Source organism: Solea senegalensis, linkage group LG13 (assembly GCF_019176455.1).
Source record: "Solea senegalensis isolate Sse05_10M linkage group LG13, IFAPA_SoseM_1, whole genome shotgun sequence".
In the NCBI taxonomy this organism is placed as follows: Eukaryota; Metazoa; Chordata; class Actinopteri; order Pleuronectiformes; family Soleidae; genus Solea; species Solea senegalensis.
The window spans coordinates 14,043,472-14,059,886 of record NC_058033.1 but is presented as its reverse complement, the minus strand read 5'-3'; the positions used below and the strand labels follow the sequence as shown (position 1 = coordinate 14,059,886).

The 16,415-nt window shown below is 38.3% G+C and overlaps 1 protein-coding gene across 3 annotated transcripts in view; it reads left to right on the top strand.

Moving 5' to 3' along the window:
* The window catches only part of abr (ABR activator of RhoGEF and GTPase), a 123,511-nt gene that overhangs the window by 67,449 nt on the left and 39,647 nt on the right, over window positions 1–16,415 (top strand). For all 3 annotated transcript variants that reach the window (XM_044042852.1, XM_044042853.1, XM_044042854.1), the window contains 7 exons: window positions 240–380; window positions 2,251–2,372; window positions 3,428–3,596; window positions 5,909–6,028; window positions 6,378–6,453; window positions 6,551–6,655; window positions 9,963–10,037. In XM_044042852.1, coding sequence (XP_043898787.1) covers window positions 240–380; window positions 2,251–2,372; window positions 3,428–3,596; window positions 5,909–6,028; window positions 6,378–6,453; window positions 6,551–6,655; window positions 9,963–10,037 — 808 coding nt within the window. The remainder of the gene's footprint in view (window positions 1–239; window positions 381–2,250; window positions 2,373–3,427; window positions 3,597–5,908; window positions 6,029–6,377; window positions 6,454–6,550; window positions 6,656–9,962; window positions 10,038–16,415) is intronic.

Below are 16,415 nucleotides of genomic sequence, written 5' to 3'. Positions count from 1 at the left end.
CATGCAATAATTTCAAGGAAAGTTCAGATTAATTTAAAAAAAATTAGAAATCCATATGCATCCTCTCAAATGTACCTGTCGCTGATTATTTCTAATATGTCACTGATTACATTCAAAATCTACACCTGTTTAGTCGCTGTTGATAAACACCAGTCTGACCCACAATTGTTTCTTTGCTCTCGATGTCCTTTTGTGTTTGTGAAGGTTTTATGAAGTGTCCATGTTACCTATGTTTTCAGGACTTACTAAAACACACGCCCAAGGACCACCCAGACTTCCCCCTCCTGCAGGACGCTCTGAGGATATCTCAGAACTTTCTCTCCTCCATCAATGAGGAGATTGACCCTCGTAGGACAGCTGTCACCACACCCAAGGGAGAGGTGAGAGTCTGTGTGTGACCATTGTGTGTGATTACAATGCACAGTCCTGAATCTCTTCCTCTGGAATCATAATTGAGATTATGGGTTAGGGTTTATAAATGACCTTTTATTAACTAGAGAGGGCCCCAATACCTCATGATTATAATATTCATAGAATGCTTTACTTATTTACTATTTTCCCGATATGCACCTTTTTTCTGCTGTTACAGTAAAATCTAGATAATTGATGAGCAGAGAGCTACTCTAGATGAGGACAAAATTATCAATTCTGTGTGCTCACTTTCTCTGAGCTTTATTTTATTCATTCAAACATATTTAGCTTTTTGAGGTGAGGTTGGGGTGACGGATTGGTTCAAGGTGAAGGTGGGATTACGTCACTCTGATGGTGATGGACAGGTTGACCGTTGAGGTCAGGCAGGAGTCTCTGGGGACTGTGTTGTTTGCAGATTATATTCTAATCTGTAGTGAGAGTAGGGGGCCGGTGGAAGAGAGCCTGCAGAGGTGGAGGTCCGCACTAGAGAGAAGAGGAATGAAGGTTAGTAGGAGCAAGACAGACTCTCTGTGTGTGAATGATGGTGAGAAAGGTGGTTTAGTGAAGATGCAAGTATAGGCAATGAAAGTGGAAATAGAGAGTTTAAATACCCATGTCCAAAGGTAATGGACAGTGCACAAGAGAAGTGAAGATGAGAGTGCAAGCAGGGTGGGGGTGGCTGGAGAGTAGCAGCAAAAGTCAAAGGTTGAGGTGGTTTGGTCATGTGCCGAGGAGGGATAGTGATTTTATTGGACAAAGGATGTTGAAGATGGAGCTGCTGGGCAGGATGTAAAAAGGAAAACCACAGAGACGGTTCATAGATGTTGTTAAGGAGGACATGAAGACAGTTGGTGTAACAAAAGAGGACACAAGGGACAGGACAAGATGGAGACATATGATCCGTGGTGGCGACCCATAAAGGGAGAAGTGGGAAGGTTTTGCTTCTTGAAGGGATTTCTCTTCCCTCAAGCCAGTGGCCAATGTGTGAAAATACTAAGCATACTACCCAAACATATGTTTGTATAAGTGTGTAATTGCATTCAAATATTAGAATAAGCTCTTTTGGAGGCTGCGATCTTTCTACAGCAGCCTTAATGGACAAACCAGCCAGAGTGTGTGTTTCATGTTTTGAAGCACAAGTGTACTGTGACAACGATAAAGAAAGATATCCACTCTGGTATGCGAAGGCCGCCATATCTCCCTGACCTGTTTGCTACCATCTGCAGTCTGACCATTAAATACCACCTTGTCTTTGTCTCTGGACCTTGAAGATCATGCTTTGTAACTTTTGTTAAAGCAGCACAGCTGACACTGATTGTGGTGACCTTCTTAAATCCTGTTCCCCCCTAATTTGTTGGTGTCTGAGGCGATGTGGTTATTTACTATACAGCTAATCATCATGTGATGACAGGTCCTTACGTTTACAAATTCAAATACTGTGTAAATAATAAAGGAACCAGAGAGTTTGAAGGACAATATAAACAACATACTGTAGTACTAAACTGAATCTATCTTTCTGGACATTTTGAGTGTCCTCTTGATGGGCAAGAGTGAGTATATTTCCCTTTTGGAATGACCACTGATGTTTAAAGAAACACTAAAAGGCTGTAATATAGATGGGTTAGATGTAAAATTACATAAGCAAACCTGATGCCATAAAGATAAAATATGAATTCCTGAGCTAACAAACACTCTTCCCCTTCTGCTCGACCTTGATCAAGCTGAAAAAGACCTTTTTTTTTCACACTCATGTCCTTAATTTGTTGCCAACATTCGGTTCTGTTTTTAACCGGCGTTAGCTGAGCGACAAAAAAAGTCAACCCAGGTGTTTTTTCCCAGGCTCGCCAGCTGGTGAAGGATGGTTTCTTGGTGGAGGTGTCGGAAAGTTCCAGGAAGTTGCGGCACGTCTTCCTCTTCACCGACTTGCTGCTCTGTGCCAAGATGAAGAAAACGGCTGTGGGGTGAGGACACTTGACACCTTTTTTTTTTTCTTTCCTTTCCATCCAAAGTATGGAAAAGTGTGTCTTTACCATTAAGGCCACATTTTTCTCCCCATATGTCACTCAATTTATGCATCCGCTCTTTTTTGAGTAAAACAGACAGAAGGAATAACAAAGGAATAAAAAATCTTTCCGTTTATGTCTCTAAAACGGAGAGAAAGAAAAAACCTTTAGGCTTTGGTGTTTTAAAGAGTGGAGTAATACAGTATTTGGTGAAAGGAACATAATTATGATGAATTACTATGAAAGCTGTCACATTAACAGGATGGGTGTTTTGTTTTGCCTAATTGGATTTTATTTTAGCTGACAATTAACATTTGTCTGTGTGATTTGTAGTCCTCTTCTCTTAGGGAGGAACACATAGCGTTGCAGTAACAACCAGTCCTGTAATCCCACTATTATGGTCTATGGTTACAGGCAACACAACCATGACACAGTAAAAGCACACTGGGTTAAGTCACTGTGGTGTTTCCATGCCATTGAATCCCATCATTATCCCTGTACTACTATACTTACAAATTGAATGAGTGTTCTGTAAAACAATTGTTTTAAAAAGAGAGAAATATGAAGTATTGATGATTTGGGTGAAAGGTCTGTCTCTTTCCTCTATGTAAATGAGCAGACCAATTCATCAGGAAGTCCAGACTATTGATACATTTGTTGTGTACTTTTGCATCTTATTTGTCACCTTTTCTCTGTGAAACCATCATGAGTTAGTGGGATTAGTATTTGTTAGAAGTACACTATCAGTATTCCCCTAGGAAATGTCGTAAAATTAAGTATAAGTATAATAAAATAGTAATGCTAATTTTTCCAGTATGTAAGTAAAAGTACTAAGATACATTCCACACCTGCTGGTGGTAACCGGGAATACAAACAATGCAATGTCATTATTGTTTTATCGGTTTCACAACAAATTAAGCACAACTAACTTTCTGTTGATCCATTCTAATTCTTTGCCTTATTTACTTTCAAATATTTTTTGCTCTATATTAACACATGTGTGCATCCCGCAGCCGTCACCAGCAGTACGAGTGCAAGTGGTACATCCCTCTGGCCGACTTGACTTTCCAGACTCTGGACGACTCTGACTCGTGCCCCAGCATCCAGGTCCTTCCTGAGCACGAGCTCGAGGAGATGAAGATCAAGATCTCGGCCTTAAAGAACGAGATACAGAAAGAGAAGGTAAAATCCGTCCATTTAGGGTCAAGTCTGATGTTGTCCCCTTTTGCTGTGAATGTGTGAAGTCAGAAAGTACAGGTTTAATCCAGGAACAACACAATAAACCACTTTAAATCAGTGATAATGCAACAGGTATTTATTTGATAAGGTTTTCTACAAACTAGACTAAAACACAAAGACTGAACGAGTTACTGTAACTATGATGAACTAAAATAAATGTCAAATTGGTGATTTTCTATATGGACATTTGTACATTTGTTATTTTCTCATGACAACATTTTGAGCCATGTTACCAAAGCCCATGTGTGATGGTCTCTTTAAGATTTACAGTCTGGGGGCTAAAGGAATTATAGAGCCATTACTGTATTCCATGTTGGAGTATTTATACAAAAAAAGGAACATCCCTCATACAAAATAAACACCTAAGAAATTCCACTTCCATGAGTTAATCATCATGTTTTACTGGATTTAGAAACATAAACGTAGAAGTGACTCATGCGGGAAGTTTTGGTCTGTGTGTCCACACACTCAGACTTTTATGGAAGTCTCCTCCGTGTCAGCGATTCCTTACTGGAACCACTGTAGTCCTTTTAGTTGTTGACACCCACACCTTTGTTTTGTCTTAGAAAGTTTAGGCTTTGTGGTTTTGGAAAAATATCTCATTTCGATTTAGCTTCACTTCAGTTTATACAGATGTTTTTTGTAATTGGTTTATAACGTGATGGATCGCTACTTGGAGAACTCCCTTATTCTAATGCAAAGAGAACTTCAAGACATTAGGGCTGCAACTAATGACTCTTTTGATTTATAATAATCTATAATAAAATATTGAAAACTGTTGCTCAGTGTTTCTCAGACCTTGAAATGATGATGTTCTCAAATATCCAATAAATATTCAATTTTAATGATTTCTTTGTCATGTGGAGCAAAGAAACCAAAAAAAATTCACATTTAAGAAGCTGAAAAATCTGAAAACTTGTTTTAATCCATGAAAAAACACTCAAACTGATGAATCGATTATCGAAATAGTTGACGATTAATATAGTAATCGATTGTTTCAGCCCTACAAGACTTAAATTGCTCGACATGTGCATTGTATTTTTTAAATTAGTTTAGAACATAGAACAGTTGGTTCAGAAACAGAACTATTATCACTATATCATTATAACTGGTTAAATAAATAAAGTAATTTTCAATAGAGCCTTGCTGTAAACGGTCTCTGACACTGAAACAGGTATGTCATTCACTTATGGCTCAATTTGCAGATAAATCACAACCTTTGCGATTGGTTAATTGCAACGTTTCAATCTGAAAAAATTCATTGTGCTTCTCTAATTTAGCTTCTAAAGGCAGAACATTTCAATCTCAAACTATGGAGGTCACTGTTGTGTATTTGCCATCTTTTTGGTTCCCATCGGTGCTGAATCATATGTTCTGTTGACGTGCGTTATGAAAAAAACCCACAAAACTTCTTAATGTTTGCCACACGTCATTCCTGCTCCTCCCCCGAGTAAGACGCAGCCAAGCCTTCAGTAGCAGAGAGTTCCTGTTATTCCCCTCTCGCCCACTCGGGACACAGTGAGTGACCGTAGCTGGTATTTAGAGTCAGAGGAGGTGAGAGCAGTGAGAGATTCAGTTGATTGTATCCAGGCACTGACTCATGGCTTCCTGCTGAGGGTTTAGAGGATGTGTGTATTTGTTTTTTTCCTTCAGTATTTACACTGAACTATGCTCTGTGCATTATATAATAAAGACTGGAGACACAGCCTGCAGCTTCAGAGGCTTATCAACAGCCTTTCCTGGAAATTAGGCAGGATTTTCATCATGATAAGAACTGGACTGAACAGCAGGAATGACGGATGATTTTGTTAAATCACTTTATCTGACATTTTAGCCATTTTGTTTAAATCGATCCTTCTAAGTTTTTTGTTTGAGGAAGGAGTAAGAAAAAGAAAACAGTCTATACAAACAATCTGAGAAAATGTAGCAGGGACACACAAGAACAAGAAAATATCACATTGAAACTAAAAGAGGCTTCACCCTTCCACAAATTATAATACAGACTGTAATGTATATAATGCAGATTCTAATCTTGTATTTCATGCTATTTAAAGTCATTTAGAAAATGATATGACTGCTGGCACAAACATTACGATAGTAACAATGTTGTATGCACATAGATGCACAGATTTATATTAGTAAATAACATTAAGCATGGACATAAATGTTTATTTCCAACACATTTATAAATTGGTGTCATATTATTATTTACTACATGATATTCAATTGTCTATGTCTGTTTTCTTCATGTGCAGAAAGCACCCAAGGGTCAGAGCCGTGTGGAGCGTCTCAGGAAAAAGATGAATGAGCAGGAGTCGTGGCTGCTCACTCACTCGCCCACCATCCCATTCCGCATCCACAACAGACATGGGAAGGTAACTGAAGCACTGACATTTGACCACTAGGGGGAGACATGCACTGTTTAATGCCACAGAGGAAACATAGATATAGACAAACTTGGGATAGTGTGTGAATTTCTTACCCTTTTCAGTGTTTTTATTTTATACATACATTTCCACGTTAAGCCTGTGTTATATTGTATGAATCTGTATATTATGTGCAATTATTTCTTTGGAATTATCACTTCAATTTCACCCGCATCTTTATTGCATTCATTAACTTTGCGGAAATGCTCCATATGTATTTGTGCCAGCAGAAGATCATAGGTCGGTGTTTTCTGTGGGTTCACTTTTATCTAACAGTTGTGTGTTTTTGTGTATCCAGAGCTACCTGTTTCTCCTCTCCTCTGACTATGAGAGGGCAGAGTGGAAGGAAAGCATCCAGAAACTCCAGAAAAAAGGTAACACTGGGGCCTTGAATTGTACTAAGAAAACCCACTTTTTACACCGTTGTGCCACAGAAACGTGACAGTTCGACTTTGGCTGTGTGTCTTTCAGATCTCCAAGTGTGTGTACTAAGTTCGTTCGAGCTTCAGGTCCTGACCAGTTCCTGTTTCAAACTCCGAACCGTGCATAACATTCCTGTCACCAGTAACAAAGACGGTAAGAAACAATTTTTTTTTTTCCTTAATGTTTGGGTGCTTTGTGCATCTCTCTTTCTCTCACACACATACACACACACACACACACACATACAGTCTCTCTTTCCTCTTGGCCCTGCTTTGAGTTTAAACTCACACAAAAGAATGTTTTTTTTCATTCTCAGCACAAAAAAGCCACATAATGAGAGAGGGGGGGCTTTGCAGGAGATGAATCTAGGTTCCAATATGTTTCTCATCGAGCGAGTAGCAGTCAGTGCCATGCAGTGTGTCCTGCACTGAGCTCCCAGCTCCTGTGAGTGTGTGTGCGTGTTTGCTTTTGTTCCAGATCTTCACATTGCATCGGCTTTCAGAGGCTGGTGACATTAAAGCCATCTGGCCAAGTCGCTCTGATCTCCTCGACTGGCACAAAGTCTCCACACATACACACACACACACACACAATGGCCCTCTCAGTTACTATAAATCAAAGCTGAGAAATGATTGTTCTCACATGTTTCTTTCCAGTGTAAATATCACAGTCAGGACAGGTGATTATATACTCTTCAGGTTTGTTTGAAGTACGTGGCTTGAAAGGGTTTGTAGGATGTATCATATTTAATCAAATATATATTTAAATAGGATATTTAAATGTATTTTTAAGTCCTAATCCCAAAAAAAACCCCATACCCTTTTTTTAACATTTTTATTTTCTCTTCATAGCATTTTGAATGATAAATATACAATGTATTAGCATCTTTCGCAGCATACACATCTTCCATATCCTCTCAGCATGAAATTCTCCTTAATGACAACTTAGAGGTCCAGATTGGGTAGACTGTGGAGTGCAACAAGTAAAGGACTCCTCTGCTCACCCCAAGAAACTACAGTGGCCTTTGCATGCACAATAAGGATGTAACCACTCTTTCACAACTCTCTACTCTACCACGCACTCTGCTGCTTCTTTTTTCATTATTTTCGGCATCAGTCTTCAGCTTAAAAATGTAAAACGCACGTCCAAAACAAGATGGCCCCCTCTGTAAAGCAAGGCCCTTATAAAAGGCTAATTCTAAGGCCACGTCCAGACGGAAATGTCTTTTACCGTATTTACTCTGTGTCACAGTTAAGGATGAGCTGTGGATGTCACTGATCTGTTTTGTTTATTCAATTAAAAATAGGTTTTGTTTTCTCCTCTCTTTGTTTTACGATTCAACACTTTTTCCACCCCCGTGTGTGAAATCTCTAAAAAAAGAGGACGTGTTCTAGTGATATCCAGTGTTTTTTCAGTCTGACTTTAGTTACTTTTCATCGACAGTCGTTGGTAACACTGTCAAATAATCTCCAAACACAAAACAATGAATGACAGCGCCATAGAAAGCTGGGAATATGACATAATCGTATACGCTGTCTACATGAAAACACGAGAGGCTGGCATTTTGAGATTTACAAATACAAATACAGTTTCAGGTCCTAAAATTGTGTCTCCGTGTGGACGGGCCCTAAGGCTGCTAAAACCAGATGTTTTTTTTTATTTTAAAAGCAATTATACACTTACTGCATACAAACATACCTATGGTTCCTGTCAAAGGTCATTAGTAAAAGAGTTTGGTTTCAACTGTTAACTACTCGGGCACACATCCTTGGGAGGTTTTTCCTCACATGTGAACTTGATCTGCTAACTTGATTAAACCCTCACCTCTCTGCTGTGAATGAGATCCACTTTTTCGATTTGTTGTTTTTCTCCACAGAGGTGATATTCCCGCGTTAAAGCAGAACTCTGGCCCCACGTCTCGTCTTCGACTTTTGAACCCCCTCCTCATTATAAATCAAACATAAACACACACACACAAATGGACACAGTAGGGGTCTGAAATGGGGACCAGCTGGGAAAGGAATTTCTCCGGAATAACTAAGAGGACCTGGAATATTTGCTCTGTTCAATTTCTCCTTCATTTTCAATCTTGGGAGTTATGTTTCAGAATTTCCTCAGTTGTTTTTGTTTTAGTTCAATCATGATGGAAATGACAGATTTCTTTTTGAGGCCACCTTCAAACCGAGCCTTTGAACGATCTCACCGTGAAACTGCCCTGTCTTTCATATACAAAACACACACAGCAGGGATTGAGTGCTCTCCTCTCAGCAGTGGCTCTCTACACGCTGTAGATCAGGCCACCCAACCAAACATCCACCCACTGAACACCTCAGCTGTTGTAGCAGAGGAGTTTCATGATTTGTCTTTGGAAATGTGTTCATTTCATTAAGATTGGGTCTAGAAAGAGTGACAATAGTTAAAAGTATGTAAGGAATGAGGTCTACCTGCTTCCTACTGAGCAATTCTGTGTTTGAATAGTAAGACTTTTCATGATTGGAAGTGAAATTAGCTTTAACAAACGTCATATACACTTGGCTTCTCCATGTAATTCACTGTATAAGCGGAAACAAAGCAATTATCAACGAATCCTACAGCTGCCATTAATGTGTCGACGGAGCACCTTTCAGTTCAAAGTGTCAAAAAGTCAAACAGTGATGTGGTTTAAAGTCAGAATGTCCAACTTTGCAGTCGGCGATGTGACGCTTGTGTCGCATTCAACAGAGAACACTGAACTCATTGACCTGCATGTAAATACCTGAGGCAGCCGTCAAGAGCGGGTGAATTCTCCGTCGACAACTGTGAAAGTTTCTCTGTCAGAATATGCCAATACATGTCACATACAATCTTTAATAAATCATCATCATTAGTCACTAAGTTGACAAGCCATGATGAGGATGACAAACCAGAAAACACATTTTCAAATGTACTGTTTTACAATAAAACAGGAAAAAATAGTTAAGTATTGTCAAATTATAGTTATTTACTTCCTGAACAGAAAAAAATAGTTTTAGTGGTTGAATGTTAAGCTTGATTAATTTCTGACTTCTCAGAGAAGAAGCCCAATGAACCCATTCAATTTAGTTTGTTATTTGACAAATAAACAATAACATTTTTATTTTAAACAATTTTAAATTACGTTTTCTCATTTTTATGACAGGCGGTCTAATACATTTTGTTAAGCACTGTATGCTGTGTGTATGTATGTTTGAGATGATGAGACGTTGACAATGGAGCTGCCATGCAGGAGGAAAAGCAGGAAGTGTTGTTGTGGGGGACAGTTGGTGTAACAGAAGAGGACATAAGGGATATGCAACCAGGATGAAGCAGTGTCTTTCCATTTTTCTTTTAATACCTGTTTGTACACAAACCGATGTCATTGACTGCATTTACACATTTACGTCACCATATTTACAGTCCGAACTGGACTAACTTGTCTTGTGTGTTTATGTGTGTTTTCCAGATGAGGAGACTCCTGGCCTGTATGGCTTTTTGCATGTGATCGTCCACTCTGCCAAAGGATTCACGGACTCAGCCAGTAAGTCCAGCAGGAATTCTATTTTTACTATAATATTTCTTCTTTTAACCTTCTTTTAACCTGTACACATCTGCCAGGTAAACACACAGTTTAGTCAATCACTGCAAATGCATTGTCCATGTAAGATTATAGAGAGAAGGCCAAGAAATTGATGGTGTCTCAGCGGCAGATACAGTTAAAGTAAAATAAAATAAATAAACATGCATTTCTACATCTATGAATGTAGAATATAAAAGATTTCGAGTATTAAGATTTAGAGATGGGAATCGGTATCGGTATCGGCCCCATATAGAATCCGATGCAAACCAAATATCCTATATGTCTCATGCTTCACTATGCTGAGACAGTAAAAATGTAAATAAAAATCAGCATAAAAAAAAAAGCTTTTTAGCTGAGTCATGATTGGGCTGTTAATTCTTCTTTTTGGGAGAACAATAGTTGTTTCTCAGTTGGAGGATCATGTCTTTGAAATGACTCAGCAAAATGTGTTTACAGCTTAATAGTTCATAATGATCTAAAATGACTGTATCGGAATAATATCGGTATCGTATTGGACACAAAAAAGTGGTATTGGGACAGCCCTTTTAAGATTATACTTTTTCTTTTTAGAATAGATCGTACAGTATCTATATTAAGTAACCAGAAAATATACAGTATGGGTTTAATATTTACAGTGTAAACCAGGATTGCACTGATGTGGAAAAGACAGTCTTGCACATGGATGAGTAACATGTTGCGTGTGGGCGACTGAGAGCAGTGCCTTGTTGTACTTTTTGTTATTTGCAGACATTCCAAATGATGCAAACACATCAACACGCATGAATAGACAACCTAGAGTCATGAAAGGAGAGTATTCAACATTCTTATTTCACTCCATGTTTACCAATATTCATTTGTAGAACTCTGTGTGTGTGATTATGTTATCAAGTGGAATGTTGGCACACACACACACTCTCTCAGACTCTCTTGATGTCTCAGTAGTGGACAGCTGGAGCAGTGGTACATTCTGTGCCATGTTACACAAGCAACAGTTCAAATTTCAAATATCTGGAAAAGTGACAGAGAGAGAGAGAGAGAAAGATGTGATTTCCTCAGTAACCATGACAGCCCCCAGTATATGAAAGCAGACATGTGAAGATTTCCTGGGTAATGGATTGGAAAGCTCTCCCTCCGCTGAAAGCCTGTGTGATCCTTGGTGGATCACAGAGAGCCGAGGGGTTTCAAAATAAAGAAAGTGTGTCTCTGTGGAGAGGGAATGCCGGGAGGTTTGCTAACTTTACTGATACAGTCTGATGTGTCCAGAGGAACGAACAGAGCCAAGGAGGTGCATCAGAGTGTGTGGTACAAATATTCTACTCAAGTAAAAGTACCACTATTTTGATAACATTTGAATTAAGTACAAGTAAATGTACTGGTCTAAAAATGTACTCAAGTTAAAGTAAAAAAAAGTAGCTTGTTTAAAATGTACTCAGAGTACAAGTTACTTAGGTACTTTTTTTTTATCAAGGTTCGTGTTGTTTCTTGGGTCGTGCAAAAAGGACAATAGGACATAAATCTGACATTAATTTGCATTTAATTAAAAACATTTACAAATTATTTACAAATTAAACAAAGTGCTGACAAAATACAATATGTAAACACATGTTGTATCAGTCAAAATGGGTCAAAGGTCACACATGATTTAACCTTCTCACTCGCTCAGGGACTTTAATTATCACCAATTTACCTATCCTCATCATTCACTGCTAAAGGTGCATAATGTATTTTTATTTATTTATTTTCCTAATTCAGGTACACTACTTCCAAAAAAAACCTACCCATTGCAGTAACGCTAGTAAATGTAATTCATGGCCAGAGACACCACGATGCAATATTATCACGATATCTAAGTCACGATACGATATTACCACGATATTATGAAATACTGAGTATTTGCGAAATTATACATTGTGATATATTCACAACAGCTCGAGTTAGAGTGAGCCCTTGGCACCATCTAGTGGAATGTCAATTGATGATTTATTTTTAATGGTAATCCACAAAAAGCTGAATGTTTATTTGTAACATCAGTTAAAAATTGATATGCTAAAAAATGTTTATATAATATCACCACACAAGATATTGTAATATCCCATCCAGCCCTAATACTGATACATGGCTCCTGTAACCAAGATACCAATCCGATACGGTCATACACATAATGGTTCAATAGCCTGGCAGACATGTGTAGCCTGTGTATAATGGTTGATTCAAATGATTCACCTCTCTTTGCACTACTTGCATCGCATGAGGCACAAGAAATGGCTTTCTTTTCAAGCAGCAGTGCGAGTGTCTGCCAATGAAAGCATGTTATGCAAATATACCACCACGTGCCAATCACAATCCTGTTTACACATTCAGCTCAACATTACACAGCCCAAACAGAGCTCTTGTACACGGTTGTTTTTCCAGTTGCCGATGTTGTTTTGTCGGACAAAGTGCGCCCAGCAATGGTGGACACTGGACATCACGTCACAATCATCTAACCCTTTAACGTCATGACACGATGGCACAAGTGCACTTTGCATTACGGTATTTTCACTCGTGCTGTTTCAGGAAGCCAAGGAATCATATTGTAAATATGTTTCATACTGTTCCAATTTCCAATTTAACATGCAAAATCTGTTGTTTATTTACAACTGCAGTGTTTTTAAATTTTTGAAACAGTATTTTAACATGCAGTAAATTGTAAAGGACTGCCTGATATTGGAAGTCATTCTTCGAAGAAATGGACAAAAGCACCTTGTTACAGGACATTATCTGGTCCTTTTATGGTTAAATTAAGCAAAACATGTCCACACGGACATTTTGAGGGTTAAACCACAAAAACATGAATGTTGAGTAAATATTCCTTACAGCCCTGCAGTAAGTAGTGAGCTATGTGCCTGTGATTGGAAAACAGCATTAATATCCAACTGCATTTGCATCAAATCTGATCGTTTTAGCCAAGATTATGCTTCAGTCTATTATTTACCACATTTGATAATTACCACTTTATTCCCATTAATACCCATGGAAAGTTTCCAGTTTTGAAAATTCCTGCAATGTTGCAACCCCACTGACCACATTTAGTTATATTTCCATTAAGCTTATAAAACATATCCAGACTTTTTGTGATTTTTCTCACATAGTTCATGCATTTGGAAAACAACCCAGTGGGCAGAGAGATGGTGGTTGACATTGTGTTCAAAACACTCTCTTTAGGATTCCCTCCCTTTACCACAATTCCTCACAGATGTAGCTTAATGACGTTGTCTAATCAGCCTTTTTTGTGTAGTTGTTGTGTCGTGATGCTGTGTAATTCAGCCCCTGTGTGATTTAGGTTTGTTGTGGTTTCAGTTGCGTTGTTGAAGTCGCCGTCATTTCCCCTGAAAGCCATGCATTTCTTTGAATTATCATATCAAAATCCATTATGTAATGCAGTTCGTGCTTCAGATGGTTAAACAGACGCACAATCCTCAACAATGGCCTTCTTGTTGCATTTCTTTTTTTTGATTGAAAAAGCAAACATGTACTAGAGGATGTTATTGGAGCTGTGATAACTACCCCCTGCCTCATCCCCCACCTCACCCCACTGGGAACGGGCTTTAAATTCAGCCCAGGGCAGAGTTTTCAAACTGGGTCACAGCCGAAGAACAAGCTGGGAGTTGAGCATCTCCTAAAAAACTTCAGTGGAAAACATAACCTTGAAGAGAGGTGCAAAACATTCCCCTTTGGTTTTTTTTAATATACATGTCAGTGTCAGTAAGTGAGACTGTGGGTTGTTTCCTCTATATGTATTCAACAGCTGCTGAAACCTGATGCTGAAAAATTGCAGTTGTTGCATAGGAAGTGAGTACAAATCCAAATTGAAATGCCACAGTTGCTCCAACCGAGTGAAGTCGTTTAAAGTGAGCCCAGCTGCGTTCATGTGTGTCACTTGTATGATCGTGTACAGCAACACCTAGACACAAGAGGTTATTCATAAATAATATTAAAGTAACGATAGGACAATAGGAAGTTATGTAATAGCACCCAAAACCAAGAGTGCTTTTAATCTTTAATTTAAAACAAATGTTTTCTCTCCCTGCTTTTCTCCATTGTTGGACAAGTTCTCATGACTCATGAATTCTGCATTTAATCAAATCCCACACTTGATGCTTGCATTGTTATTTGTTATTTATGTTTTGTTCCTCTGGATTCCATGAAAACATTTCAGTTATCCATGTTTCTATTTTCCTCCCGAGGCCTTCAATCAAAAACATTAGCTAACTAGGATTTGTGGCTGTTGGAAAACACTGATTAGTTTAACTGATTATCACTTGTCTCCAAATTCTGTGAACTGGCAGTTTGACCCAGCGTTCAACACAGCCCAGAGCAAAGATTAGCCTCGTCTATAAGAACACAAAGACATTACAAGGCCCACAGTCCTCCACTAATTGAGATGGAAAAGGATGGTATCCATTAACCTGTGGATTCAGGGGTCAGAGGCCCCATGCTGACCAAGTTATCCCCCTCATACTCTGTGCCTGATACTGGCCTGCCAGGAAAAAATTAAAAAGCATGAAGTTCAGCCTCTTTTAGTTTGTCCTACTTACTGAAGCTTTCCTGGACCCACTGTGAGGACACGAAAATACCTTTCTGGCCCTGTTTGAGTTTTAGGTCTCGGCATATGAGCCTCTTTCAGATGAGAGGAAATCATTGTCCAAATAAATGCAGTGGCTGAGCAGGATGAAGGAAACACATTCTTTCACTGAATGTGTAATGAAAAATAAATGTTTAAACTCAGACGAGTGCTTAGAATAATTCTCGTACATGGAATAATTCGTTAACAGTGTATAGATCAATATATCATTGATATCTTTAATATCAATATAACAAAGGTTCAGTTTATTTGTATAATGAGAATGCATTGTGCAAATGCAAGTCAAAACAGAATTTTAAGTATTAAATGTTTTCTATCCATGAAGAATTTTAAAACATTTAAGGCATTCTTCAATTTTTACTCAGGAACAGGAATTATCAAAAAAAAGATCTGACATTTAATTACAATAGTTGATTGATATTGGGTGATTTTAAACTGTTTTTTATTAGTGCGTGATAACAATAATAATAATAATAATAATGATGATCACCAAGTGCCTCGTCTAATTCTTAAAATATGTGATCAGTTTGTAGTCATGTTGAGTAGGAGTGTGTCACAATATTGATTTGGTGATATATCGTCGTCCTCCTTCATGCAATACGATAACCGATACACTGATTAATAAATGAAGTAAACAGTCCCTGTCAGTGTCACTCGCGAATGAATGAGGGAAACTTGCGGAAGTTACCTGGCTGAAGAAGAGGGACATTATAGTGGGATAATGGCAAACTATGAGAAAACTATGTTCAGAGATGCTCCTTTCATGTTCAATTCATAGATTTTATGCACTTTTTTCTCTATGTTATCTTTTCACCAGTGTTAGGAACGTTACTTTAAAAAAGTAATTAGTTATAGTTACTCATTACTTGTTCCAAAAAGTAACTTCAAAAAGTAATTCCAAACACTGCTTTTCACAGACGTTTTGTTTCTTCAGTTTGACAGACATCGTGATGTATAGCTATACGATTGTCTCGCGGAACCCTGCATCGTGTATTATATCGCATCGCGAGGCACCCTGTGATTCCCACCCCTAATGTGAAGTGTGATTCACTGATAAATAACCGATAACTAAATTAACGCACAACTACTTTGATAATCGACTAATCAGTTTGATTGTGTATTTTTTATAAAATAAAACTGATCTCACCTTCTTCATTTTCTTTGCTCCTCCATGACGGTAAACAAAATATCTTATATATAAACCAAATGACGACTAAATTAAATAAGAAAATAATTGACAAATTAATAGATTATGGAGTTAATGATTAGTTGCAGACCAAGGCATGTAACTTGTTCTTGATCAGTTTCATACTTCTAAAAAAAAAAAAAGCCCCACCATCTCCTCACTGAGGCAGACTGAAATGGTGCCTAATGTCAAAGCAGAGGTGGCTGCAATAAGCTATTCTGCTTCTGTATGTAGCGGAAGCGTACAATAACTGCTCCATTTCATAAATATCCCCCAGACGGTCACACTGAATTTCCCTCTGCTGAACTTCCTCCATACCACTGCTGCTAATCTCTTCCTCACTGGGAGTAATTATGGCAGAACCTCTCAAGACGCTGAGAAAACAAACACAGAAAGGAATGAAACCAGATGGAACAAGATTCCATTATACATTAAAGTCCTTCACTTATCGATGTAAAGATACATATGTCGTTGCTCACTTGGTCTCTTTCTATAACCAGGCTCAGGTCAGAGCGTTGTTTACATGACA